The following is a 25,971-nucleotide window of genomic DNA, read 5'->3' on the forward strand; positions in this document are numbered from 1 at the left end:
CAAGGCTGACCCTTAAAAAACCACAGACGTACCCAAGGAGTCCAGATCTCACTAGTGAAACTCCACCAGCAGGTTTGCAACAGGACAAGTCTTTCATCTGTCTTTTAAATCATTACAAACCAAAGCAGAAGCCAACCAAGGAAAACCTCAAACAGCATCACAGAGGGCAAAAAAGTCACCCTCAACCAGTTATGTTACTGAACAAATACATGAAAAGCACATTGTAATGATCCCCAAAGCAAGTACTGAACACCCTGGGACACGCAGCGTGACAATTAATAGCACTATGCACCTAATGAAATATGCATTGTTACTGATGGAAATATCGGGGGGAACAGAATTAAAAGATAGTTACTGGAGAGAGACTCCCAAAGGTCCATAAAGACTGCTTTGTAAAGAATAAGTAGCCTGTAAAATGAAGAATGCAAAACTGTATGAAGCAACATCTATTCTTTTATTTGCTTTGGAGTTCTATTTAATGCCTAAGACCATACAACTTTTATTGGTTCAAGCTCAAATGCATTCTTACACCTGTGCTGCATCTACAGTGAAAGATCTCAAATACATACTATTTCTAAAAATCTCTGCTCAGTCTTACTTAGGTACAACAGAAATCTCAAAAACATCCCAGCTAAAAAATATTTTTAAACCTAAATCAGCAAACAACTCAGGCTGCAGCTGCAATTATTTCAGCAGTGATGTTTTTTTTTCTAGCCACCCACATATTAGACACCAAAAACAGAATAACGAACAGCAATGAACATGTGATCACTCTGATTAACAGTCTGAGCACCCGTTGTTATTCTGATGAAACTTCCCAAGAACCGAAACAAGCATTTCAGAGTGTATATATAATCTGAAGAGAACTGGGAGATAAGTGATCTATAGCTGCTCCATGTTGTTAACTTACATAGTACAGTGGTTTAATACCAACTTCCATGTCTGTCTGCTTCAACAATATGAACACAACAGACACCAGTTTTTGTCAGAATAAATCAGTATGGAGAGCACCTCTGAAAAACAAAAGGCCAGAAGAAAGAAGGGTGGAAAATGACAAATTGGGAAGGAATGGAAACACAATTTTAAGAAGCCTGCGCTCTCCAGTGGCATAGACGAAATGGAAATGGCATGGTCAGACTGGGTGTGAAATTTCTCTAACTTCTGCAGATTGAAGTCATCATTATCTCTCAAGGGGAAGCGCAGAGGTGGTATTTTCTGTGGGACAAGACCTTTCTTGTGCCAGAGGGAATCCTATGGGAACATCTACATTGCACACAGACAGGCAAATGCTCTGTCAAGCTCACCCTACCACTGAAAATGGAAAAGAGGCCACTGCGGTATCTTGGCTAATGTCTTTGCTCATGGGGTTGCACCACACGCAAACCTGAGGCTTGAGCGTTACACTGCTGAGAACACCTGTTCACTATGTGGGAAAACTTGTCAAGTCTCTAACACTTCAAGCATCTCTGCCTCATTCTGTTGTTGTCCCCCCCTTCAATACGAGCCACTCCCAAAGAACATAATTTATATCTCACTTTATCAGCTTCCATGAAACTTGTCCTTACCTGTCACCTAAAATGCAAACACAAATAATGTGTAATTTCCCTTTGACATTTAACTAATCATGCATATATTAAACTATTCTATTAGAAGTCAATGAAGATAACATACTGGATTTATATTCAGCTTTGCTCTATTTAAACTTCCTTAACAAGACACATATAATTATAGACAGGTCCTCAGTACTATAAGTTGGCATGACTTTACTGAATTCCATGGCAATTTGTCAATGTAAATTAGCTGAGAATATGGTAATCATGTTACGTCACATGAAGTACAACAGAGAAATAACTTGGGACAAAATACAGATGGAAATACACTGTAAGCAGCCTGAGTAATGGCGAAATGCTCATTATACCAGCAATTTATGAAGATTTGCTCAGCATTTATGTCAATAGTTCTGCAACTGTTACATACACTGAAATATGCTGGAAACATACTTCAGAAATTGCCATGCCAGACAGGACATGCTGCCTTCCACAGCAGCCTTTCAGTCAAAGACTTGATCCACTGTGCTGTTGGCTGATGATGCCTTACTAATAGGGGAAATGAGGAAGGACTTTGTAGCCAGGCTAGAAGCTCTTCTTGTCCCTAAATGACGATTGGTTGATGTCCTTCATGAGCAAAAGCAGTAATTTTTGTAGTTCTTAGCCTGACTCACGTAACTGCAACTCCTATTCTCTTCATGGACAGCAAATGCCTAATCCTTATTAGCACACTGGGAGGCCAGCATCTTCCACACATCCATGCCTGCCTTGAAGCCACAGTGCTAGATGTAAAAGGTATTTACATTCGGTATCTCTGTATGTTTGTTGTCCTTCGCAAAGGTAATTTTTTAGCAGAACTACAGGGTGAATGTGTTTCTTCATGCCTTAAATATAGGCATACACCTTTATGAAGTACTATTTTTTAATATCTAGTTATTGATGTTTAAACACACAAACAGTATAGTAAGCAATTATTCATCACAAGAGGAACAATCTGAAAGAAATAAAAGCTTATCAGTAAAATATAAACCCAGGTACAGAAAGAGCCTGGAGTCTCCCTCCACTCATTCACTCCCTCTAGTGTGGTTCACAGGGAGAATGCATTTCTTTTAATTCACTATATATAGCTAAAACCAAGTAAGCACTAAAATTTCTCACAATTTGTCATTTTAAATAAGAATACCAAAATGAACAAATAAAATCTTACAGCCAAAACATGGAATTGTAAATTTCCTTAGATTACTGAGCAAAATACCTTAACAAGAACAGCTAAACTGATGGTTGCTAATCCCATGCAATTTTACTTCAGTAATGAAGGTAGAACAGCTTTAACCAACAATGAAGTTTGATGTAAAAATTCCATCAACAGCTAAATCTGGCACAGGGAACATGTAGAAAGCAGGACTGTATGCCAAAGGCAATGCTGCTCTTCTGTTACACAGATATTTGAAAAAAATTTAAAAGTATGTGCACATAGGTCTGCTAAAGGCAAGAGAGCTTGCATCTTTGGTGGGCTGATTATTGGGATGCTTTACTTTGTACTCTAGAGGTCAATACTAAATTAATTGAAAACTTCTCTTGGCCCGAGTTAACAAAACTAGTATATGCCCAAGAAGATTCTTGCAGAGGTTATGTTCCTCCTGTTGCCACCTAAATGCATGCAATTTCACTGTTCTTGTGATCCACTGACAAAACATGAGTCCTTCTTCAACATAAAAGGCTACAAAATCCTACCACTGAATTTTTATGCAAGCCTAACAAGCCTTGTTCTATAGGATGATTAAAAGTCTTTATGGCAAAATAATTCTCTAACTTAAAGAAAAAGAATAAGCTCAGTTTTCAGCTGTAAACCCATTAAAGTTACAACCATGTACAAAAGATTTCATGTAATACTTATAGAACCGTATTAAACCAGTAGACTACCTTAATTTATATAATTCCCTATCTATAAGGGAACGCTGTTGATAGTGTCCATAACAGCCATACTGAGGCATTAACCAAATATATGTTTTCCAGAAGTTTTTAATACTTGAAGGTTACATTTTTTCAGTCTGAAATACTGTAAACTCTTTTAGTTTTTTTTGAAATGTTTTCACTGTTTTGCACAAATATATACTGAAATGACCAGATTTCACACAGTTTTAATCAGGACAAAGTCAGCATGTTCCTTTTAGGTGTTTTCATAGAATAGTCCTTGTGAAGAAATCACCATTTCTATTTCAACTAATGGTTATAACTACATAAAGCTGTGAAACCATTTTGGGACTCAGCTTAAGATTTAATAGTGATTCTGAGTGAGTGACAGGTAAAGAGGTTTTCATGTGGCCTAGCAAATTACGTTCTTCAAGGAGACTCTGTGACAACCAGTTTTTCAGATGCTAAGTCTAAAAAGAGAGAGGAAGAAAAGCATGGTTTTGACAACTGGCCTTTCGTCTGTGCCCCCTGCAATGCCAGTGACTTGGTACTAATGCATGAAAGCAATCTTTTTTCCTTGGATAAATTGCAGCTTTCCTAACATCCACGAAAGTACTCAAACATGAGAATACATCTGCAAAGATGGCAGAAAACAGAACTCTGGTCTTCATGACTCCCCCCCAGGTGAAAAAAGTCACCTGGATTGCCATTCGCTAGGAGTAGTCAGGGCCAAATAAAAAAATCAGCGGTATCGCTGTGGGCCCAAGTGAGCCCCATCACATCAGTGGAATTACTCTGGATTCATGCTGCTGTAATTGAGATCAAGCAGTTGACTATCAGCAAGTACTTTTATGACAATGAAGTGCTTCCTGGTTTTAACACGTTTATCAACCCCAGGTCCTAATCTGACAGAAGAGCATCCTAATTATTTTCATATTTTGCTGTATGTATGATTATTATGGGGTGAGAACTCCCCATCAAAGATGAAGTTTTCAACATTGACGAAAAAGAATAAGCAAGAATGAGCAATACCACAAAAAAAAAAAAGAAACCAAACCCAAACCTAAAATAAAATATTCTACCATTTGCAGAAAACCTAATGACCTGGAATACCATGTCTAACGCATAGGCTATTTTTTTCTACTTGAGAGCAAATGCTGTCTGTCACAAACACTTCCTTGAGTAGAAGCATGACAGTTGAATGGTGCAAAGTTATCCTGTCTTCTAGCTTGCCTCTTAACATAAGAAAAATTCTTATCTATAAACATAAAATGGAACATTCATTTAAAGCAACAACATTTCAAGATGGCAACCTGTAATATATGAGACAAAATGCAGAATGCTACACAGTTTGAAAGGAACTTAAATTATATACTTCTACAAACGGCATATCACCATTTTTTGCAGTCCCTTTTGGCAAACAGCACATTTCATTACACAGGAGACATGCTGTTGCCCCTTTTGTTTCTGATCAATGCCTCGAGGCTGGAAGGAGATGTCTGGAGGGTTTGCTAGTTTCTTTGAGCTTCCTCTTTGCCCTCAGTTCTTTGCTTCAGCAAGGCTCCTGCCGAGCACTCGAGAAGTCTCCTGAAGTGTCCGTCAGAAGAAGTGATTCAGCTTAACACTAACTGCCAGGACACACCACCGTCTTCCACAACAGCCAGGAGAAGCCAAAGCCACAGGTACTCTGCCTTCAAGCAAGCTACAGAAAGATGTTCACCCTCCAACCTCCAAGAAATGAGACCGTTTTCTGCCTCTGCCTGTACCTTACGTGAGCATGTGCAGGACCATGACTTACTCCCACAGGATTACATAATGCCGACAGCACATATGACGGTGTTTAGCCCTTGCAGTGGGGGAACACAATCTCTGACATAAAGCTCCCTGGAGATAATGGGTCCTCCCAGGAGAAGTCTGACTCATAAAAGCAACAATTGTTCCCGGTCCTTAGGCAAGGGTCTTTCCTGCTCTTCCTCCCATAGAAATAGGCTGGATGCAATTTTGTGTGAGCGTGCAGAAGGCTGTCAGGGGAAGGAGATGTTATTTCTGTACCTTGTTTAGTCCCTCTTCTTTCAGTGAGATTTTCTAGCTACTGCTGCACAGGATAGTAGGCTTATCTTTATGAGTCAATTTAACCCTGTTAAAAGGAGCTGCTTTTCCTCAGATGGGGCCAGTTTAATGAGACATCCGTAAAAATCTTCACCCTCCTGCAGCAAGGAGGACATTAATTCTTAAGAGCTGTCCTCTTAAGTGGGATTTATTTAACGCCAAGGCAGAATTATACATTGGAGTTTTTCTAGATTTACTCACATTTCATCTCTTTCTTAGTTTTAATTGTAACTAAAGTGAACGCTCCCAGCAGTTTAAAATTTACTTTCCCTCTAGGTGCTGAAGCTTATTAAAGTAGGTGTTTTGACTGTGAGTGATTAGATCTGACTCAAATGAGAATTCATATTCTGCACAGTAAGTAATCCACGGAAAACATATGCCAACAGGTATCTTCAGCTGTTAATATTTATGAGCAATGAAAAATATGGGAAATTATTAGACTAACAGGAAAAGCCAGGAATGGCATTAGACCCAATACAGAAAAAAGTGATCTAAACTAATTTTGTCAGAGTGAACTCTGCTTTCAAATTTATTTGTCTTATCACATTAACACTCCAACAATGACAGCCTACAGGTCTATTTTTAGGTACTTAATATGTTAAAATATGTGATGAAAGCAGAGAAAGAAGTTACTGAAAACGTTTTCTGTAAAGACATACAAGCACTCTTCCCAACTCTGTGCTGGCGAACCATTCAAACAACAGTGCCTACATTTGTATGACAAAACCACCTGCACAGAGATTGTGATGCTTTTTAAAAAGTGCTAAGCAACACACAGTAATACTGAGACTACTACGTGGTGTAGGAGTTTGGCAATTCTGAAAACTAGGCCATTCATTTAAGTGCCTAAACCCACATTTTTCTCATTGAAAGGTAGACGTTCACAATTTCAATGTATTGTTCTTAGTACAGCACACAACTGAAGGAGGACAGACACTCACTTCACCAGACCAGTAAGAGATCTCTACAAGACCATACTCTCCCTGACGTATGTGATTTTTACAAGATGCAATGATGGGGACTGGGTTAATTTCAGCGCTGATTTTCTAACAGCAAGACAGGAAGGATCTGTCAGGCACAAGACCATGAAAAAAGGCGAGATCAATATGACTGTGAGTAGAATAGTGTTGATTTTGCTTTTCACAAACCCTCAGCATTGCACTTAAGGACTCTTTACTATAGTGGTCTACTAGATCTCTTCTTAGGATGAATCATTTGTTAAATCACACCTACTGAATTTATTGCAGTATCTATCAAAAAGCTATCTATAGGAATGTATGAGTAGGGTTTATGTACGTACTACACACTGCCAATGTTAGAAAGCAGTATAAAGTCAGAATAGGTATGCTAGCAGGAATTCATAGAATGGAAAATGCTTGTCTTAAAGAGAGATTTTAAAACTGAAACTTAACTAATACCTGACACAAAACTGTTCTTTAAAAGTACCCAAGGCTGTAGTCAACATTACTTTATCTACAGAATCTTTAATGAAGAAATGAAAATCATAATGCTTGCCATGTTATATCTAAACTAGATTCCTGTCTCATATCACTGATCCCAGGAAATGGTGCAGTCCCAGCAAAAATGTTAAGGCATATTTGATAGGAAAGTTAAAATTGAAAGACGATGTACAATCTTCCAGATACTTTGAAACAGCAATAAAGAGACAGCCAAGTACAAGCTGTGTATCTAGTTTTCACCCCTCTCTTACTGTAGTAGAGGTAGATCTTAGCAATGTAATTATATATTTAATAACCTGAACACAAGGTTAAGCACAGGCATCAGCAACAGAAGATGAACTGAACTTGCACCAGCCCTTCCTAAGCCCTGTATAAAACCGATTCCAGCTAAACTAAAACCATTGAGAGCAACAGATTCCATAAAAATCGTCTTCCTGTCTACTGAAGTCATACTTTCATGGACACTTTCATCTTATGTAAGTCACCACTGCTTCCAAAGGAACAGTTCAACTCCCTCCGCCCAAACCTTGCATAGCCAGTAAACACATTGCCATGCAATGAACCTGACAGAGGAACTAGCTTAAAACTAACCTATCCAAAAAAGGATGCTCTTAAACTAGATCATTTTGGAAAGGAAAAAAAAAACAAAACAAAATGTTCAGGAAAGTGTTCCATTTTGGTATCTTCTGATGGACACAATTTTATGTTTTGGTTTAAAAAATGTTTTTCAGTTCTCCTTTTTTGCTACAGTACATATAAATTGAACATAAATTTTAAGATAAAAACATACATCAATTAGCACAAAACCATTTTTCTTCACAGATTTTTTTTGTTCTGAAGACTTTCAGTGTTACCAGACCGACACCAGAATTTCAAAATTATTCACCAAATGGAATCTCTCATATAGGCAGTTTTATTAAATTCACGTAAGTAGCAATAGGGCATACCACTAAAGTGAAAAAAAGGTTATCTGTATCTATTTATCATCAAGTGGTGCAAATACCTGGTGGACATACTGTGCTAGGACTTCAGATAGTGGTTTTAGTCTCCAGCTATAGAAAGCCACAAGCAATTTAGTTACTCTTCCATAGGCACAGCTCCTCAGCTGTGAAATATTTCACTGCTACAGTGAGGTGGGAATTAATTCATCAGTATAAAGGAGAACTTCTGATACTACAATATTAAGCACTATATATAACCTCTTGAATAGAAAACAGCCAAATATTCAAAATCGAAACAGTCCAAGTTAACAATTTGTAATTATTTTAAGCAAAAATAAACGGTAACTTCAGACTAAAATTCAACTTTCCTGGCTTCTTCAGAATGGCTATTGTTACAACCATTGTTCTAAAGCAGGGAAAGCAGAGCACAAGAGTCCACTGTGCAAATAGGAGATGGGAATTTTGCTGACAAAATTAATCTGTTTGTTCAGTTCCTACAGGTCTTACCTAGTTTCTTTACAATATGCTGCAATATTAGATCTGTTCTCATGCACAGCGTTAATGTAATTGTCCCTCGCTGCCAATGAGAGTTAAGTACATATTTGAATGAAGAGGTATTTCAGGACTGATATGATGTCCTTGTTTAGCCTCAGAAAAAAAAAAGGGGGGGGGGGGGGAGAAAAACACTAAAAAAGGGAAACATCTTTTTTTCAGGACAACCAAGCACTGCTTCTATGTAAACGATGTCAAGTGACATATAAAGTGAAAACAACTTCAGGGCATCATGCATTTTTATGTGAAAGATGACAGATCAGCAGTTCTGTTCAGTCTGCATGGTTTCTGGAGGACCAATTTTTCATACAGGGGCAGAAAATAGGAAAAAGGAAACAAGACATACTTTTAAAAGAGAAGAGAACTTGACATGTTCACACTTTAATATCCTTTTTAGATCCTACAGTAAAAAGCATAAAAAATCCAGCCATTTCTGATATTCTGCCAGATGTAGTTAAAGAAGAGTAAATCTTGCACAGTCACAGCACCTGAATGAACACCTCATGTTATAAGAAATCTATCACACTACTTATTGCTTTCTGAAAATGAAATTAAAAATTATTAAATTGATAAACAATCCACCCCGTATTTAGTGCCCACATTATGCACAAAGATGTGCTTCACTAATAAATAGCTAATTATAGCCTTTCCAAACCAGGAAGCATCTCTGCAGCATCAAACAACTCTAACAATTTGGAACTGTGAACACAGTGCATTCAAAAAAAAAAAAAGTACAGTGAAATTTAACTGACCTACATAGGTAAAGGATTATTTAGGATAATTCACACAATACAAATATGTTTGTACTTACAGAGATTCTTCCCTTCTAATTTTTCAAGAAAAATCTTGCAAATGCAGCATCTCCTTGAAGTGTATTTATGCCCATCCAGTGATCATTTACACATAGATTATTTACACAATATAATATCTTTATATCACCTAAAGGTCAAATGTTGGAACAGGTCTATATAAACAATGAAAAAAAATAATAGTTCTCAGTTGGTTTCCCTGGAATCTCTGTACTTGAACAAAAGCTAAGTCATGCCCTCAGGGTTTGGTTCAGCACTTCACTGTGGGAATACAAGTTAACTCCACTGAAGCACTGATAAATGTGTGCCGGACCAGGCCTATCTATTTGAATTGATCTGCAGCGTGGTTATGTACTACCTCAATATTTGAATAGTACTCATGTAGGAAGAGGCTGTGCAATCAATCCAAGCAACAGGGAAAAATCAGATAAAAGTCAGAGAAGCTGGCATCAAGAAGAAAAATCTCACACAGATAAACCTAACAGTTTAAAGACCAAACACAAATAAACCTTAGGTCCTTATCATAACTGAAATAATACTTGTACACTGACTTTCATGGACTTATACTGATTTACTGAGAATCTGGCTCTGAGTTTATAAATTAAGAGCACTGATAAATGGATGTAATGGGCACTAGAGGCTACTACAGTATGCAGAGGTAAACCCCCAGTCATGTTGAACTTGCTACTATCATCACCTGCCTTTATACAAGGGTGAGACAAAGAATCCTCCTTCTCAAAAAGAAAACATGTTGCCTTCCCTCAAAGCTTTCTGCTCTTGTATCTAACCACTACTGCTAAAACAAAGCCATACTGCACATTGACCTAAAGGAACATCTAAAGGAAATAAAGCATGAAAAAAACTTAGTTCCAAGCACGGCTAATGAGTGCTGAAGTACTGTAATCTTCCTTACACACCACTTCTACTCTTACTCATTTAAATCTGTTTCTTGAAGATCCATCCACTGAACATCCACCCCTTTGCCCATTCCTCAAAAGCCTGTGTTCCTGTCAGTTTGAAAAGCAGTGTCATAAGGCTGAATATCTGAAATAACTGGACAAGGCCTGTCAGCTGATACTCAAGTCTATGTCATTTAGGGACAACTCCTGAGTGCAATAGTCAAAAAATGCGGACACTGCTCAGGAAGCCCCCAGCTGCAGTAGTGGCAGTAAGAAGAAAATCACGGCCAAATGCAAGAAAAAGATCCTTCGATAGCCTTATGCTCTCCTAAACTGTTACCACATACAAGTCACTGCTGCTGACCCTGTACTGGAGACTTGCCCGAATGCTGCACAGAGTGCAGTATAGCTGCTGCTCAGCCAGCACCTTCTCTAAGAAGAAACAACTAACTCATCTTCAATGTGAGAAACTGAAGTTTGGCTCTTAATAGTCAAGGCTTAGGGTTTTCATTTTACGTACTTCACAAGAGAGCTTACTACTGTAAACCTGCCACTGAGTACACTACTGTACACCAAGGAAATTATAAAACATCTTTCTAAATCACAGAGCAGAGAACACGAAACCCTTATCGCAAAGGATGGTTTTTAAATGTCCTTAAAACATGAAAAGGAAAGTGAAATTTGAGTATGCTCTAAATAACAACCCACTTAACACCAGTTTCTGTAAGCATAACTTTTGTTTCTCAATTCAGTTTGAATTTTCAAGGTCCTGAGACAAGTTTCCAGTCAAGTTTCCTAAGCAAACGCTGACCCCAGTTAAAATACAAGGCTTGGGGATGTAAGGCCCTCTTCCGTCTCTCGTTGTAGATGTGACAATGTTTTGTATCAACATTTATAAACCAGTTTGTTGCCCATCAGTTATGCCCTTAGGCTTTTTACTTTATTCAGCTTGGAAAATGGAAACAATAGACAGGTTTCACTTCCTGGTTTCTTGCTGCAATATTTAGTTTAGAAAACAGTGCAAAGTAACTTTCAAATTCAGATGTTTTAATTACATGATAAATAATATTTCTGTTAGATAATTTTTACTGTATCAAGACTTTCAAAATTGCATTTTAAAACAAGACAAAAACAAAACATATAGTAAAACCCTAAATGAAGGAGTATACTACAAGCAACCTAAAAATACATCGATTCTCAGCTACTGGGTAAACTATTCTATTTCAAAGAAAATGACAGAAGTTGTCTTTCCCTTTAGTAGGAAGAGGCAGGGTAGTGAGGTGGGAAAGCATTTTTCTGAGCATTCTCGCAGCCTGGGAACCATCTGGGAGCCTTGGTCCTGCAGCCAGACCCTGAAGCATGCATGGGGAGAACCAATGGCTGTGGGAGTGCTGCATGCACTGAAAGGTTCACTTGGAAGAACACAGTACTTTAACCTGACGTACTCTGGGAAAGAAAAACAATTGCTGAAGATATCAGATGAACTGAGAAAAAAAAATTACACACACAAAAAAAAACCCCAAGACTTCTTGCCAAGTCTAATAAATTTCAGCTAAAAGATAAGAGAATGACATAGCATATACTGCTAACACCTTATTAAGTAAAAGGTAACTAAGAGTTGGGGAAACGAAAAGGATATGTGTTCAAGCTTTTACATGTATTTCCTTTTGAAAATAGACAACAAATGCTGAATATAATTAAAAAATGTGTACATGCACAATACAGCTTATAACCAAAAGCTCAGAACCACTTAGAAATAATATTTAAACTAACATACAATAAAAACATTTTTTAGCCTTCTAAGCTATACTGACATTTCATTTAATGTCTCAGAAATTTGATTTCGTCAACTGCAGACAGTCTTGCATCTGTCATGGGACTAATATGGCTCTCGTGCAAGACAGTAAGGTGCTGATGTGAAATTTGGCCTATTTGTTATTAAAATCATAACTTTTCCCAGTTTTTTAACATGACTTAACTTCATATCATACGTTGATGCCTTTGCTGTGTTTCTCTAAGTTTACGTACAGCAGAAATTCTACGTATCCACATAAATTAAAGCAAAACAGTGAAGCTTCACAGAGCAGCAGTCAGAGGAAGGAGCCTCCGACAGCTAGGATCACCTTTCTGATCACCTCCCTCAACACTTCCTCCTCAGTTTATGTTTGCGTGAGGGCAGGTGATTTACTGATCCTGCTTGCAAAGGGAAAGGAAACAAAAAGGCCTGCCACAGTATTGAACCACTGCATGTCACTGCCAGCAGGAAATGAAGGGAGTCATTACTGTAAAAAAAAGTACCTTTTGGAGCCTCCAGTATAGGTGAAGGTAAAGGTGGAGTCAGAGTACCTGAAATCTGAAAGACAAAGAGCTGCGTTATTACAACTCATCTTTATTTTGCCTAAAATAGCCGAGGTTTACAGACCAGCATCCAGCTACCGACCTGGGGGGGGGGGGGGGGGGTTAGGGTGAATCAGAGGAAATGCAGCATCTCCCCCTCAGCCCCTTGCAACAAGTGCCGGTGCTATGGCAACGGCAGGGATTTCCATTGTCAGAAACGGCAACAGGCAGCCACCAGCCGGGCTCCTGCGACGGCTCATCACGGCCGGCCCCGCACCGGCACCGCCGAGGAAGCCGCGAAACCCCGGGGGGGGGGGGGGGGTGTTTGCACGGAAGAGGGGACCGCTGGCCATGCCGCCGGCCCTGAAGCCGGCCGGGCGGGGATGCAGGCAGGCACCGAGGATGGCAGGAGCCCGGCCGCCCGGCAAACAGCCGCGTAGCGCCCGCCGGAGCAAAAAGCACCAGGGCTGGGCTCGGCTGGGCGCTCGTCCCAGCAGCTGCGGGCTGCGCCAGGCAGCGGGGGCCACGCACACTCGCACACACTCACCCACACCCGCCCGCTTTTGCGTGTGGCCACCGCCACGCTCCCTGACTCGGGATCCCCCCCACCCCCGCCCTCCTTTCCCGGCCGGCGCCTGGTCTCATCTGCCCTCACATGCCCTCAGAAGGAGAGGAGGAGGAGGAGGAAGGAAGGAAGAAGGGGCCTGAGGGCAGGCACACACCGGCTCGGCGGCGGCCCCCGCTCCCGGGAACGGCGGCGAAGGGCACGGGCACAGCCCGGGCAGCCGCGCCGCGGCGGGAGCGGGGTCTGGGGCGGGAGGCGGCGGCAGCCTCCGCGTCGCCAACCTGGCGCCCGGGAGAGAAACTCACCTGCAAACAGGCAGTCCTTCTCCGCCTTGCACTTTTGGATCACAACGTCAATATCCTTCTGAATCCTCTCTTGTCTTGAACACATCCCCATGAAATAAATCCCAGGGGAAAAAAAAAGCAGCCTTTATTTCCACCCCGCCCCACCCCCCGCGCTGCCAGTTTTTAATATTCAGTCCGAAAGACGGATCCCGGGGCTGGCGAGCAGGAGTCTCCCCGGCGGCCCGGAGGGATCCGCTCGGCCGGCTGGAGGACGGAGGAGGAAGCTGGCGGGAGCCGATGTTGCATGCCCAGATGTGCCCGCCCAGATGTGCCGCCGCTGCCGGCGAACGGCAATTTCCTCACAATGGCTCCAGCGGAGGGTGGCGGCGGCGACACGGGATCCCCCCACCCCCCACGCCCTCTGGGTTTTTTGGGGTTGGTTGGCTGGTTTGGTCTTTTTTTGGAGGAGAGAGGGGAGGGAAAAAAAAAAAAAAAAAAAGAAGGGGGGGCCAAGCCGACCCGACCGCTCACATCCCTGCCCCTCCCGCCAGCAGCGGCGATCGCCACGCAGCAGCAGCGCGGAGAGCCGGCGGCGGCGGCGCCCGCACCCGGTCCCTGGCGGCGCGGCGGGGCCGGCGCTGCTGCAGCGACGCCGAGCCGCAGACCCTCCCCTCGCTCCCGGCCCGGCACGTACGGCCCCCGCCGGCTCCCCCGGCGGAGGCGGCGCGGGGGAAGGAAGAGGCGGATGCACAGCGCCGGGCGGGCCGGCCCGGGAGGCGGCGGGCTGGATGGCCCCGGCCTCGCCACCGGCCCTCGCCTCCTCCCCCCGCCGCGGCCCCGGGCATAGGCTGCCGCCTCCTCCCGAGCAGCGGAGAGATGCAAATGGCAAGTGATCCGGGCGGCGGGGCGGCTCCCAGGCCGGCACCGGCGAGGAAGCGGGCAGCGCCGCGCCGCGCAAGGCCGGCGGCGGCGGGGCGGAGAGGGACGCTTCCCGGTCGGGTGGGGGCCGCCCGCCCTTTGTCCCGGGGGGGGCTGGGGGGGGGAACACGCCGTCCCGCGGCGCCTTTCCCGGGCGCGGCGGGGCCGCGCCGCCCTCCCCGCAGCCCCCCCGCAACCGCCGCTGCCGGCGGGGCGGGCGCTGCGGGCGGCCCCACTGCGCCGCTCCCCGCCGCCGGCCCCCTTCCGCCCGGCTCCGCTCCCTTCCGCCCCCCGGCGCCGCTCTTCTTCCCCCACCCTTTCTTTCGCCGGCCCCTCACCGCGGGCCCTCCTCCGCCTGGCCCTTGCCCCAGGAACCCTTCAGCCCCCGCCTTCGCGGAGTGCCATCCCCTGTCGAGGGAGTGCCTCCGCCCTATCGACGGGGATGCGTGCCCACGGAAACAATAAAAAGAGAATTAACGTGTTCATAGTCCGCTGCCTGACCGCCGCGGGTTTTAACCGCGCTCCTCTCCCCTCAGTCTCCCGCAAGGGCTGTCTCGCGAACCTGAGGGCTTCGGGAAGAGGGCTCGGGCTGTCGGTACAGTGCCTGGCAGTCGGCGCGAGTCCAGGCTAGAGGCTTTGGGCGCTAATGAAATGCAAGTAATAACCGTAATGTAACTCGGAAGCAATGGTCAAGTCTGCAAAACCAAGTATTTTTCGTCAAAGTGCAAACAATAAAACCGGGTGTGAATGTAGCAGAAACAGATTTGACTAAAAAAATTGAAAGAATATTCACAAAATTAAGCTTTTATGTATTCACCCAGCTCTAAACTGCTCCCATGGATTATTCATTATTGTGCTCAGTCGTTTTAGTAATTTTTTGTTAAGCAAGTCTGTATTAATCATGTATTGTTGATTTCAAACATGGGACAAAGTCATTATTTTCTGAGGTGGAAGTAGCTACAAAAGTGAGGATAAAATGATTCCATATTTATTCCTACCTTGATAAGATTTTGTGTCTGAAGGAGGGAGCAGAAAGGAAATTGCAAGGAAAAGCAGGTACTGTTTAAAGGGAACAAAAATCTGTCACGTGATAGGACTCTGCCTCTAAGAAATTATTTCTCTTTGAAGGGAGATTTCCAGATGACTTTTCAGTGCTGTTCACTAAATTCTCTTCTACTGCAGCAAGACTTGTCCAAGGCAGGGTACAGAACTTGTCACCGTAGTCAGAAATACTGTGTAATATGGTAAGACAACTGTCATTCTGTCAAGTTATGCCAGCTTGGTCAACGAGTGATGCTCTTCTAGACCTTTTTTCTAGCTGTTCAAGCAAGGACGTCAGCAGCCATGTTTGCTACCTTCCCCTTAACCACAGTTAGAAGATGTAATCAGAACTTGATTTATTCTGGTGGTGTTTTGGTCCTGAACCTTGTAGAGAAAGGTCTCTGTTATCCCTCCTCCGGCACGGATCAGGAAGGGGGGAGGTTATTAGATAGTTACAGGATATTTAATGCTGCCAATTCTGCTCACAGCTTACTCTGACCACAGGGTTCTTCTCAGTGTCATGTCAATTAACGCAATTCTTGACTGCCTTTTTAAGCCTCACACTATTTTCATAGGTTTGGTAACAGTGAATTGAAAAGTCATCCACAAAGAACCACCACCGTCTTCAAGAAAGCTAATATGGTTGGTATCTGGTTTCACAGCATCAACTGAATAGAACAAGAAGTCCAGAAATATGGTTGGTTATTTATTCCATTTATTGTTATTTATTGTAGGTGGCTCCTAGATTTCTAGATTCTTATCTGATTTGGCCCCTGATTTACCTGATGATTCTAGTACTGTTAACAGCAGGAATAGCTGATTTCAGTGAGGAAAAGCTAGATTATGTGTTGAGGTCATTCTTTTGATTAAAATACAGAAAAATGGAAGTGTTAGAAAATAAAGGTGAATCTTGATCCCTAAAGGTTGATCCCTGAATTTGTAAATATTGACAAGCTGCTGACATCCAGGTACCCTAAGTTACTGCAACAGTTATCTCTACGCATGCTGTAATCCCTGTAATGATGTACATTATACCACCCTCTTGGAGAAACTTTCTGAAGAACTTTACAAGTAATTTCATGAACGATAGGACAGTTGGTCTTCAAAGTAAAGGTCTTGGCTCAAGGGAATTCAATGTATGTCTTTCCAATTGCTTTTTCAGTCTTGAAAAGTGGCTCATGTCATTTCTGTTTTTTTCTCAAGTTCAGCTCAGCTCAGTTAGATTGTACTGAACCGATTACCCCAATTACATAAAAAGAGAAGCACAAGTAACTTTCATGTTTGTATTCCTGGGAACGTGAAAACATTTACAGAGGTGTGAATAAGGTAAAAAGAAATTGAAATCCATAGAGCTACATGATTATAAAATTCATCTGAGAAGATTGGCTCAAAATGTAATGGGGAAAATGATCTAAAGAGAGAGAGAAACAACACGGTGAATGTGTTTCAATAGTGTGACCAGTGACTGAGAAAGTTATTGAGGAAATGCCCAGGTCAGCCAATTTATGCTTGTAGATGGGTTCTGCCTCCTTTAGAGTAAGCAGATTGTTTTCATTTTATGACAGAAAAAAAAACCCCAAAACTTTCCACCTATTAGTAAAGCTGTTAGAAATGTTTCAGTAAGCATCAGGACACCCTGTTCTGTCCTGAAGTACCTTCTTTCTATATTTTTCTAAACATGTTCCTGTTACACAAAAACACATATTAGAAGTCTTAAGAAAAATAAAAATACGCAGACTTGTCATTGTAGGGAATATGTAGAACTCGGGGCAATGTGATTCGGCATCTGTCCAGTATTTCTAATATGGGAAAGCATTCAAAAGGGCAGAGATAAGGAAAAGAATCCAAAACCCTCCAAAACACAAAATTGCCATCAACCCTCCAAAACAGTAACAAAAACCTGTCTCCACTTGATATGCTCCATATGAAATTCTAGTACAGAACAAACTAAACCTCTGCTTTTTCTGCAATTTCAAGAACTGTTCGTCAGTCACCAATACAGCGAAGCTCACTGATGTCTGTGGACAGTGAGCTTTGGGAGGTGGAACATTTACAGGATCAATACCATTCCACTCTTGCAGCATAAAATACAATGCTACCCTTCCAGTAATCTTCCTCAAAATGACACAGTCGTTTCTAAATGACACGGTGGCATTAAAGTCTGAAAACATAGGCACTAGGTTGTGAGACATGTAGGAGCAACACTTAGCTGTTCCCACCAACAGAGAAGTAACAAAGCATAAAGAAATGTTTAGCTTTAAGCTTTAGTATAATTTTCACTAGAAGTCTATTACTAGCAGTTACAATCTAATATTCTGATGTAATATTCAAGTAAATACTGAATTTATAGTTCACTTTCTTTAAGCCTGTTCCCGTTTTAGACAGATTATCAAGTCAGCTGTCCTCTACACCATTGCTCTCAGTTGTCCATCCAAGTAGTCATTGCCACTCTATGTAGCCACAATCCTTAGCCAAAGCAGTCCATAATAGAATGCAAAGCTACTCAAATCATGGTGAAGTTATAAATAGATTGGCTTCTTTGGGTCATTACTATAAGTCTGATGACTAGCATGGTGGACCAATCATGATTTAAGAGTGCATTTCACTGTGAGTAAAGCATCTTACCTGATTCTTGGAGTGGGTTAGCACTGGTCCATTGATGAAAAGCCTTTGCTTTTTAAAAAGAATGACAGTTAAAATGGAATTAATAACATGACTTAAAATACTGCTTAATTCTTAATAAAAGCTTTAAATATTTTTGCATGATAAAAACTGAAGTAATGACTTAGATTACAATATGAAACAATAGCTTAAACTATCACCTGTCCAATTCTCCAGAAGTTTTTAAAAATTTTAAGCTGTCTCATCTCATCCTAGGGGATGAAAAAACCTTCATCTAACATATTTTAATATTACATATTTTATTCTTTTTTTTTTTAATAGCAATGGAGAAAAAAAAAATAAAAGAATTGAAGTGATGTACCAGAGAACCAAGGGTAATTTTTTTCAATTCAGTGTTGGAATTTCCAAAGCCATTGTTGGTTGGTTTTTTTTTTTAAATATATTAAACAGCAGCAATAGTCACCTCAAAAAAACCAAAAGGATGTACAGGTGCTACACACACAGATGTGTGGATTGCTATGACAGTGAGCTCTCACTTTCCATCAAAAACCAAGTACTCATCCTTCCAGATGTCACTACGGTCCACAATAGCTAAGCCTATGGCTGCTGGCATGATAAATGCTCCTAGTAGTCAGTGCTCAATAAATCATGCAATCTGAGTCCCAAGTGACACCACAATTTATTGTAACTCTTAGCATTACACTTTCTAATGATGGTTTTAACTTGTTCTTGTTTTTCTTCCTTCGCTAATGTCATCTCATCTTTACATCTCTGCCCGTTAGCCTCATTTCTCCTATTCCTTTTTCCTTTCCTCACTAACTCTTACACCATTAAGACCTTATTTTTTATTAACAGTGCATCTCATTATTCCCTCTTTTCAACTCATTACTTCTGTCTATCCCATCCATTCTGTTCCCCTCTTCCCCCTTACTCTTGGCAGTTCACTTCATGAGCAGCTCAAGGAAGACGGCTAAAATGGAGCTTTCTCTACAGAAACTGGAGTTTTATGAGAGAGGCAAGCAGGAATATTTCTAAACCTTTTATTCATGACTTTCTGATGTCAGTCACAAACAAATCCAGAAGGGGAACCCTCTGTTTCCTGCCAGCTCCTGAAGTGAGCTGCCTCTTGCCAGCATCCTTGTTATTTCCATGAATCATGGTCATTTCTAGCTGCACAGTGGCAATGCTCAGTAAACCAAGTAACAGGGCCTTCATCTCGATTACTCTGCAGCCAGGTAGCTAGAACATTTCTCTAGAAGTTGAGAGTTGTGAGTGTATACTTATAGGCTGACATTAAATTGAGCTTACTGTCTCTGCAACTGTCTCTTATCAGAGTTACACCCTAAGGTCAAGCAGTGATCAGTGCTGAAGGCACACCATCCTGCCTGAGCATAACAAATGGCTTCCCAATCAGTCATGCACCTATCTCAGGGGCACAGATAAGCACCTACGCCCAGGCAAGAGGCAGAATTTCAGCTCCATTCCTTACTTGGCCGTGGGCTGTGGTCCCTTTACAACTATTCTAAATCCCCTTCCCAAGAGCTTTACTGCTCCCATTCACAGTGCAGGGAACCTGGATGGCTTAGCTATGCTCACGGAATAGCTGCATTTACAGCCTGCAGACAGCACGTAACCACTGCTTCTCCTAATTCACATTTAGTCCCAGACAATAATGTTTAGTGAATGGCTGAAGGGTACACAGACTACTTCTGAAATCTGTAGTATTACTGGTGTCATCTACTGCAGCTGAACTTACTACCTGGCAAATTTCTCAATTGCTGAGTAAATACATGGTTAAAAAGCCTTAAAACAACCCCTCCTCTGTTGCCTATATCGAGATTGCAATTTCTTAATTGCAAATAGTCATGCCAGAAAGTACTCAAACTGTAAAATTCTTACCTTGCTAAAAATATTCCATTTAGTCCATCTTCTGCAACAGTAAATATGATTCACCATGTCATCATCTGTTATCAGGTACAGATGCTTTCGTGCTATAACAACCTCCATTGCAGCCAGCCTGTGCCTGATCTTAACTACAAATTTGTAACCCCAAATTAAAAAGAATTATCAAGTACTCTCCGTTTGTTAGCTGAAATTGATAGTGTAGGATGCACTCAGCACCTTGCAAGATTAGCCATTAGAAATTGAGGACTAATTCCTTCAGTAGACCACATCTTATTTATACTGCAAGCTGTGGGGTACTGTTTTGATCTCTGACCAAACTCTAAATAAGAGGCTGAAAAAGAGGGAAAACCAGCACATGCAGGGTTTCATACTGCTGCAACTACACTGCTTCCTAGACCCAAGCGAACTCATTTAGTGTTTACTCAGCTATTGCTGCACAACCAACTCTGTTTAACCTCACAGATGTAATTAGATTTGGGTGCCTGCATTTGTTCCCTTCAGAAGATTGGAACCAGGGGTTAATGCAATGTTCAGTCAGTCTTCTTAAACCAAGGCACTCTTTAATCTTAAGGAACTAAACATAAAAGAAAGTGACATTTACAATAATTAATGAGTGTATGCAACTGTCTCATCTAACTCTTACCAAAAGCAACCCAAGCTTACATACAACAGCCTAACTTTCAGACTCTGTACCAGTATCTTCCTCAGTCACTTTTCCCACAGTCTCCTGTCCAGTGCTCCTCTGGCTAAGAAAAGGGGTTTTGCTATTTAACTGTTTATAGGCCATCTTTTATGGTTGTTTCTCATCTGGTAAAACAGTTGTGTAACCTGGCAGGAGCCAGAGTATCTTTTTTTCTTTATAAATAATAGCTCAGACATTGTATTTGACATTAAATTCATACAAGGGAGTACATTGTGTAGGTTTTTGCTCATTTCTTTAGGTGCTAGGAAACACAGCCAAACATGTACAGTATTCATCCCATTGACCATATCTTTTGGTAGTTATCCAGATAATTTGTTTGCAAGACATGTTGATGATTACTAAAAGTCAACCCATTCCCTGGTTTCCCTGTTACCTTAATCCTGAAGTACAGCATGAGCCAACAGTATCCAGAATGCAGAATTCGCTGTTAAGCTAAATAACACCATAATCTAAACTAGTAAAAATCTGCAGTCTCTGCTAGATCCCAAACAGACTGGAACAATTAAAAAAATCTTAGGCAAAAAGTCTGTGGAGTTATAAATCAAAACCACTGAAGTATTTGGAGAAACAAATCCACTCCCTTTCATGTATTTGCTGCACTTGGTATAAAATCATGCTTACCACTTATCAAGTAGATGTCTTTCCTTTTAAAACTGTGTGCTGATTTCAGAAGGCTTTTCAGTAGATGACCAGCTACAGATGTCCAGTTGTCAGACCGCTGGCTGTCTACAAGATAGGAAATGGGTGAAACAGAAGTGGCAACGTAACAAAACCTCACACCCCTCAAGGACATATATATCAAATGCAAAAGAAAGTGTGCAGTATTTACAACAAAAAGATCTGTCTGAGGTAAATCAACAATGTGGTGGGGGGAAGGGAAGGGAGAAAGGGGAGGAAAAAGGTAGAGGAGTTAATTAAAAAAGTTCAGAAACAAATGGGAGAAAAGGAGCAAGATTGCTTTTACTTGGAAGAGAAGAAATATTTAAGTACTTCACTTGATTTATTTTTTTTTTTAAAGATCATGTCAGTATTCTTGCTTCTTATTAAAAAAAATAATGTCCATGGGTATTAACAATTAATAATGAAGACCTTGCTTTTGCAAATCACATTTAAGCTTTTGGCACAAGTAGTCCCACTGATGTGAGCAAGACAAGTTATGAATTAAAATGAAATTATTAATTAGTTTTTCAACACAGGTCTTAGTTGTGCCACATCCATACTTTGATTTTTAAAACCTGCGAGTTTGTGTGCAGCATGTAAAAAAAAGTGGCATTTTCTGTAAGCCTAGTGAAGCTTTGCCTATTCCAGTAATATTATTTCTATATATTTATAATAATATTGTTTAAATTCATATTAAAAGCCAGTCTCCTTAAATACAATATATTCTTGAAAAGGATGCCAAAATAATTCACTGTCATTGTTGAGAAGATTCATAAATGCCTTTGTGAGGAAGGAGGTTGGGATACGCCCGTTAATGAAGCAATGCCTATGCGGTGTACAGGTTTGAGCATTCACAATGCTATCTACCTTCTCACCTCCTTCTCTGATACACAAAACACACAGTAAGACCAAGGTTATATCCCAAAAGTGAAATAGAGATATCCTCTTGTAGGCAATTCCTCTACCTTAGCCCAGAGGGGTGCCATATGACTTCAAAACCACAAAATTAATGAGGAAAAACATACCAAAATTTTTTTCTGTAGTTAAGTGTGTTTTTCAGATCTTCTATGTGACCTTTTTCTCTTTCCTCTTCTTCCTCAATTCTGCTTTGATTTTTCTCTGAAATGAGACCTAGGCTGCCAACAGTGAAGTAACCCATTTTACAAATCCTGTTGGAGCCTCATCTGTTTTGGTTGAACTTTGTATTTATTTTGTCCCATCTAACACCTATAAATACTAATTAAATATATTATAAAATGTGGATGAGCTGTCTTGTGACAGATAAGGTTGTTTTACAAGGCTTACGGTGTGTTTATACTAAAGCTTGTGTAGTATGAGACCAATTTCTTCTAACGTTCACAACATGAAGTATATACTTGCGTAAATAGACTAACTCAATTATACAACTGTCCTTGCTCTGTGGGAATACTATAGAAGAACAGCCACAATTGAAACTAGGTTGTTATTACTGATTTCTAGATGTAAACTTTAGGTTTTATAGTTTTATATAAAGTTTTACATTTGATGCTTTCCTTTTTTTCTTTCAAAATGGTGAAAACCATGAGGCTAACGCATAAATCTTTCAAAATATTTCAAGGGTGAATAGAAATTTCCCATAAAATAATCAGTTGATAATGTTTCAGCAAACTTTTCTTTATACATTTGCCATTCCCCCAGATCAATTGTTAATATGGCCATCATTGTCTTTAAACTATTTCAGTTTTATAGAGATGGTCTGTGGGGTTTTGGTGCACAAAACACTGATAAGATGTTACATAAGGAGGTTTATCTTAGTTCTTGTGTCTTGCTGATTTTTTTTATGCAGCTACTGACAGTTCCATACTATAAACCCTATTTTTATTTTCTTATTAATTTTTCATCTTCCTACATAATTATCTAAATTCTGTAAACTACACAGATATAGCTCTTGGCACAATATTTCATACTGACAAGAGAATGCTAAAAGAGAAATACAGCTGGATAGACTCCTAAAATACTCAGCACTGATTTATGCATTTCAGTAAACTCAGTCACAAGAGCAGAGCTGGGTAAATAGTAGGAAAAATTATTTGTGGAGACATTTACAAATCCCTTACAATTTGGCTAGAGTCCCACCCCTTATACTTGCTTGTTTTAAAAAATATTCAGCAGGATTGTTTTATTGGATGATGGCAATATGCAGCCATAATAATTCTGGTACCGGTATTAGTATTTACATTTGAGCCAGAAAATTATTTTCATCTGTTTACATGGTCAAGAAATACACAATATTATGTAACATAATTCCAACACATATTATAGATGAAGTATTATAAATTATTAAAAATGTTCAAGTGAACAGTTTTCAAGCAATACAGTACTTGATAGCTGTTCACATGAAGGTGTTTAAATAATGAAGTAGTGATACATACATTCATAAAAATGGCAGGGTGGAGGTCTTCAGCATTCTGAGGTCCTTTCAACTGGGACTTCTGCTGATGAATCAAAGAAAAAGGAAAATTGTATTTGGTTTATATCAAGCTAAACTTATTTTTGTCATCTCTTTTTGTGACTGAAATAGGAGATAGAGAAGTTCTGGTCAATTTAACATGAAATTGATCTTTTCAGCCTGACACAAAAAGTTTCATATTGGGACACTCATTTGAGGAAAAAAAAGAAGTTATAAGACGGCACTATGACGAAACATCCTCTTATTCTGTAGCTTACAAGGCCTGAGGAGATCTCATGTCAATGTCTCACATCTTGGCCTCTCAACATTTATTGAAGTATTTTACAGAAGGTAAAACAGCTTCAGCAAGAGCACCCCACTCTAGAAAATTTCCTGAGCTCCTAGCTAGAATACTTGGCAGAAGCCAGGTTCAATTTTGTTCCTGCCTTGATTGGAAGGGAGAAGTAATGAACCTTCAGCTCCATTGTTTGAACAGTCACTCAGGAGGATTCCAAGCCCTTACTCAATGTACTTTTGGTTTAGATGAAGAGAAACAGCTTTACAAGCACAGAGCAAGAGCAGTCATCTGAGTGCTGGGTATTTATGGCACCTGTTTAGAAGTGTAAGATCTGTCTCCTGAAGAGAAAGGAACTTAGTTCAACATTCCCATACCTAGAGTGAATGCATGAGCCACATTACTCAATGAAGGAGAAGATTATTTTCTGCCGGGAAAAAAAAATCTATCCATACAACTAACCAGAAAAAATAATTCAAGATCTCCCTTAGAAGACATTTTTGTTACTTGATAAAAAAAGCAATTGTTCATATATCACTCTGATACTCCCCTAAGAAGGAAGAAGGAAGAAGAGGAATGTCCAGGAAAATGTAGTTTGAGCACCTGTGGAGTTTGGAAATCCTTAACTTTCACAAAAATATTTGATTGGCATAGTCATTAGCGTTCTCTAGGGCTATGTTTCTCAAATGGTCAAAATATGATCAATGAAAATGGGTGTAAAATAGAAGGTTTTTAACCACACACACAAGCAGGGAAACAAACACAGAAGAGGATAAAGAGATAAAAGGAAAAAAAAACCCAAACTAAACTTTGAATATGAATTTGTATGTGAATGTAAACAACAGCCACTGCAACTTACTGTACAAGGTAGTTCTTTCATTCCCCTCTCCTCTTCCTCCCCCAAAACGATGATGACATTTCACAGATTAAGTTCAAGCTTCCACAGTCTACTTACCTTCTACTTTTGGGTGTGTGTTTTAAGCCCCTTTGCTAGACCAGCATTGGAGCTTGTGCAAACCCACAGTGAGCTGGTGCAGGGATTGAAACCAAAAATCAGGTATACGTAAAAAGCAATTTTCAACAAGATCAGCTCTTGAAGTGGCTTATTACAAAACTATACATGAAGCAACACGCTGATTCAAGAGAGGGGACAGGACCACAGCAAACCCCACTGATAGGTTGTAGCTATTCTGAGAAATTTCCCAAGTCCAGATCTGATCTCACGTACACTGATTACAGTCAAGTAGTCTACTTAGCTTTGCACAGGCAAGAACATAAACCTTACAGTCCAAAACATAAACCTTCTACTGAAGTACAGAATATGTGACTTCACATCAGGGGTCCTAAAAAATGCCAGTCAAGCTGTACTGTGAAACACTTGATGTGAGAAGGACACAATAACTCATCACAAAGTGGAGTTTTAGAAAACAGAAGGCCAAGTAACATGATGCAATTATCTCAGTTACTTCTTTACTGCAGAGGTGACAAGGATAGCTCAGATCTGGAGAGAGGGAGGCTGCCAAATGGGTAAGGACACAAACTAACCTGGAAGGAGTGCTCACCGTGATAATGTAAACTGCAGTCTCAAAACCATTTTCCAGATAGTCTGGGAACAGATCTGTGGGTCCCAGCTTATTGAGGGCACAGAGCCCCGAGTCAAGCAACTGCTGCCTCACAGCCTGAAATAACAAATGTCGTCACTCTACCTAAATAGACACCAGCATTTTTGATGAGGTGAGTTTCCCCACTGCATGATCCACAGAAGCAATCCTTGTTAAGACCATCCCTCACTTCTGTCCTCCTACCCAGGGAGGAGTGGTGATACTATCCAATAAATTATTTTAAACACCACTTGTGAGGAATGTAATTCGGAAAAAATATTGCAGGGAAAAAAAGGCATATTTACTCTCCACAACAAGCATTGGATCACAAGTTCAGAAACTCATTTCCTTTACTAGCATATGGCCCATTAAATTCTTTCA

General features: G+C 40.7%; 1 protein-coding gene and 1 long non-coding RNA gene across 3 annotated transcripts in view; both read right to left on the bottom strand.

The window, feature by feature from the left end:
• PARP8 (poly(ADP-ribose) polymerase family member 8) overlaps positions 1–14,097 on the bottom strand; it is a 120,256-nt gene extending 106,159 nt beyond the window's left edge. The window contains exons 1-2 of the mRNA XM_030005025.2: positions 13,439–14,097; positions 12,530–12,584 (exon numbers count right to left, since the gene is read on the bottom strand). Of these exons, the coding sequence (XP_029860885.1) occupies positions 12,530–12,584; positions 13,439–13,529 (146 nt within the window). The 5' untranslated portion in view covers positions 13,530–14,097. The remainder of the gene's footprint in view (positions 1–12,529; positions 12,585–13,438) is intronic.
• A 2,914-nt stretch (positions 14,098–17,011) lies between these two features.
• LOC121232679 lies at positions 17,012–23,766 on the bottom strand. 2 transcript variants are annotated; one of them, XR_005931580.1, is made up of 4 exons: positions 23,678–23,766; positions 21,228–21,332; positions 18,002–18,049; positions 17,012–17,175 (listed from the first exon to the last, which is right to left on the bottom strand). It is a non-coding gene; the product is annotated as an uncharacterized LOC121232679 (long non-coding RNA). The 2 variants fall into 2 exon arrangements; XR_005931579.1 differs by lacking the exon at positions 23,678–23,766 and having other exon boundaries at positions 21,228–21,481.
• Positions 23,767–25,971: the final 2,205 nt, after the last annotated feature.

Source organism: Aquila chrysaetos, chromosome Z (assembly GCF_900496995.4).
Source record: "Aquila chrysaetos chrysaetos chromosome Z, bAquChr1.4, whole genome shotgun sequence".
Lineage (NCBI taxonomy): Eukaryota > Metazoa > Chordata > Aves > Accipitriformes > Accipitridae > Aquila > Aquila chrysaetos.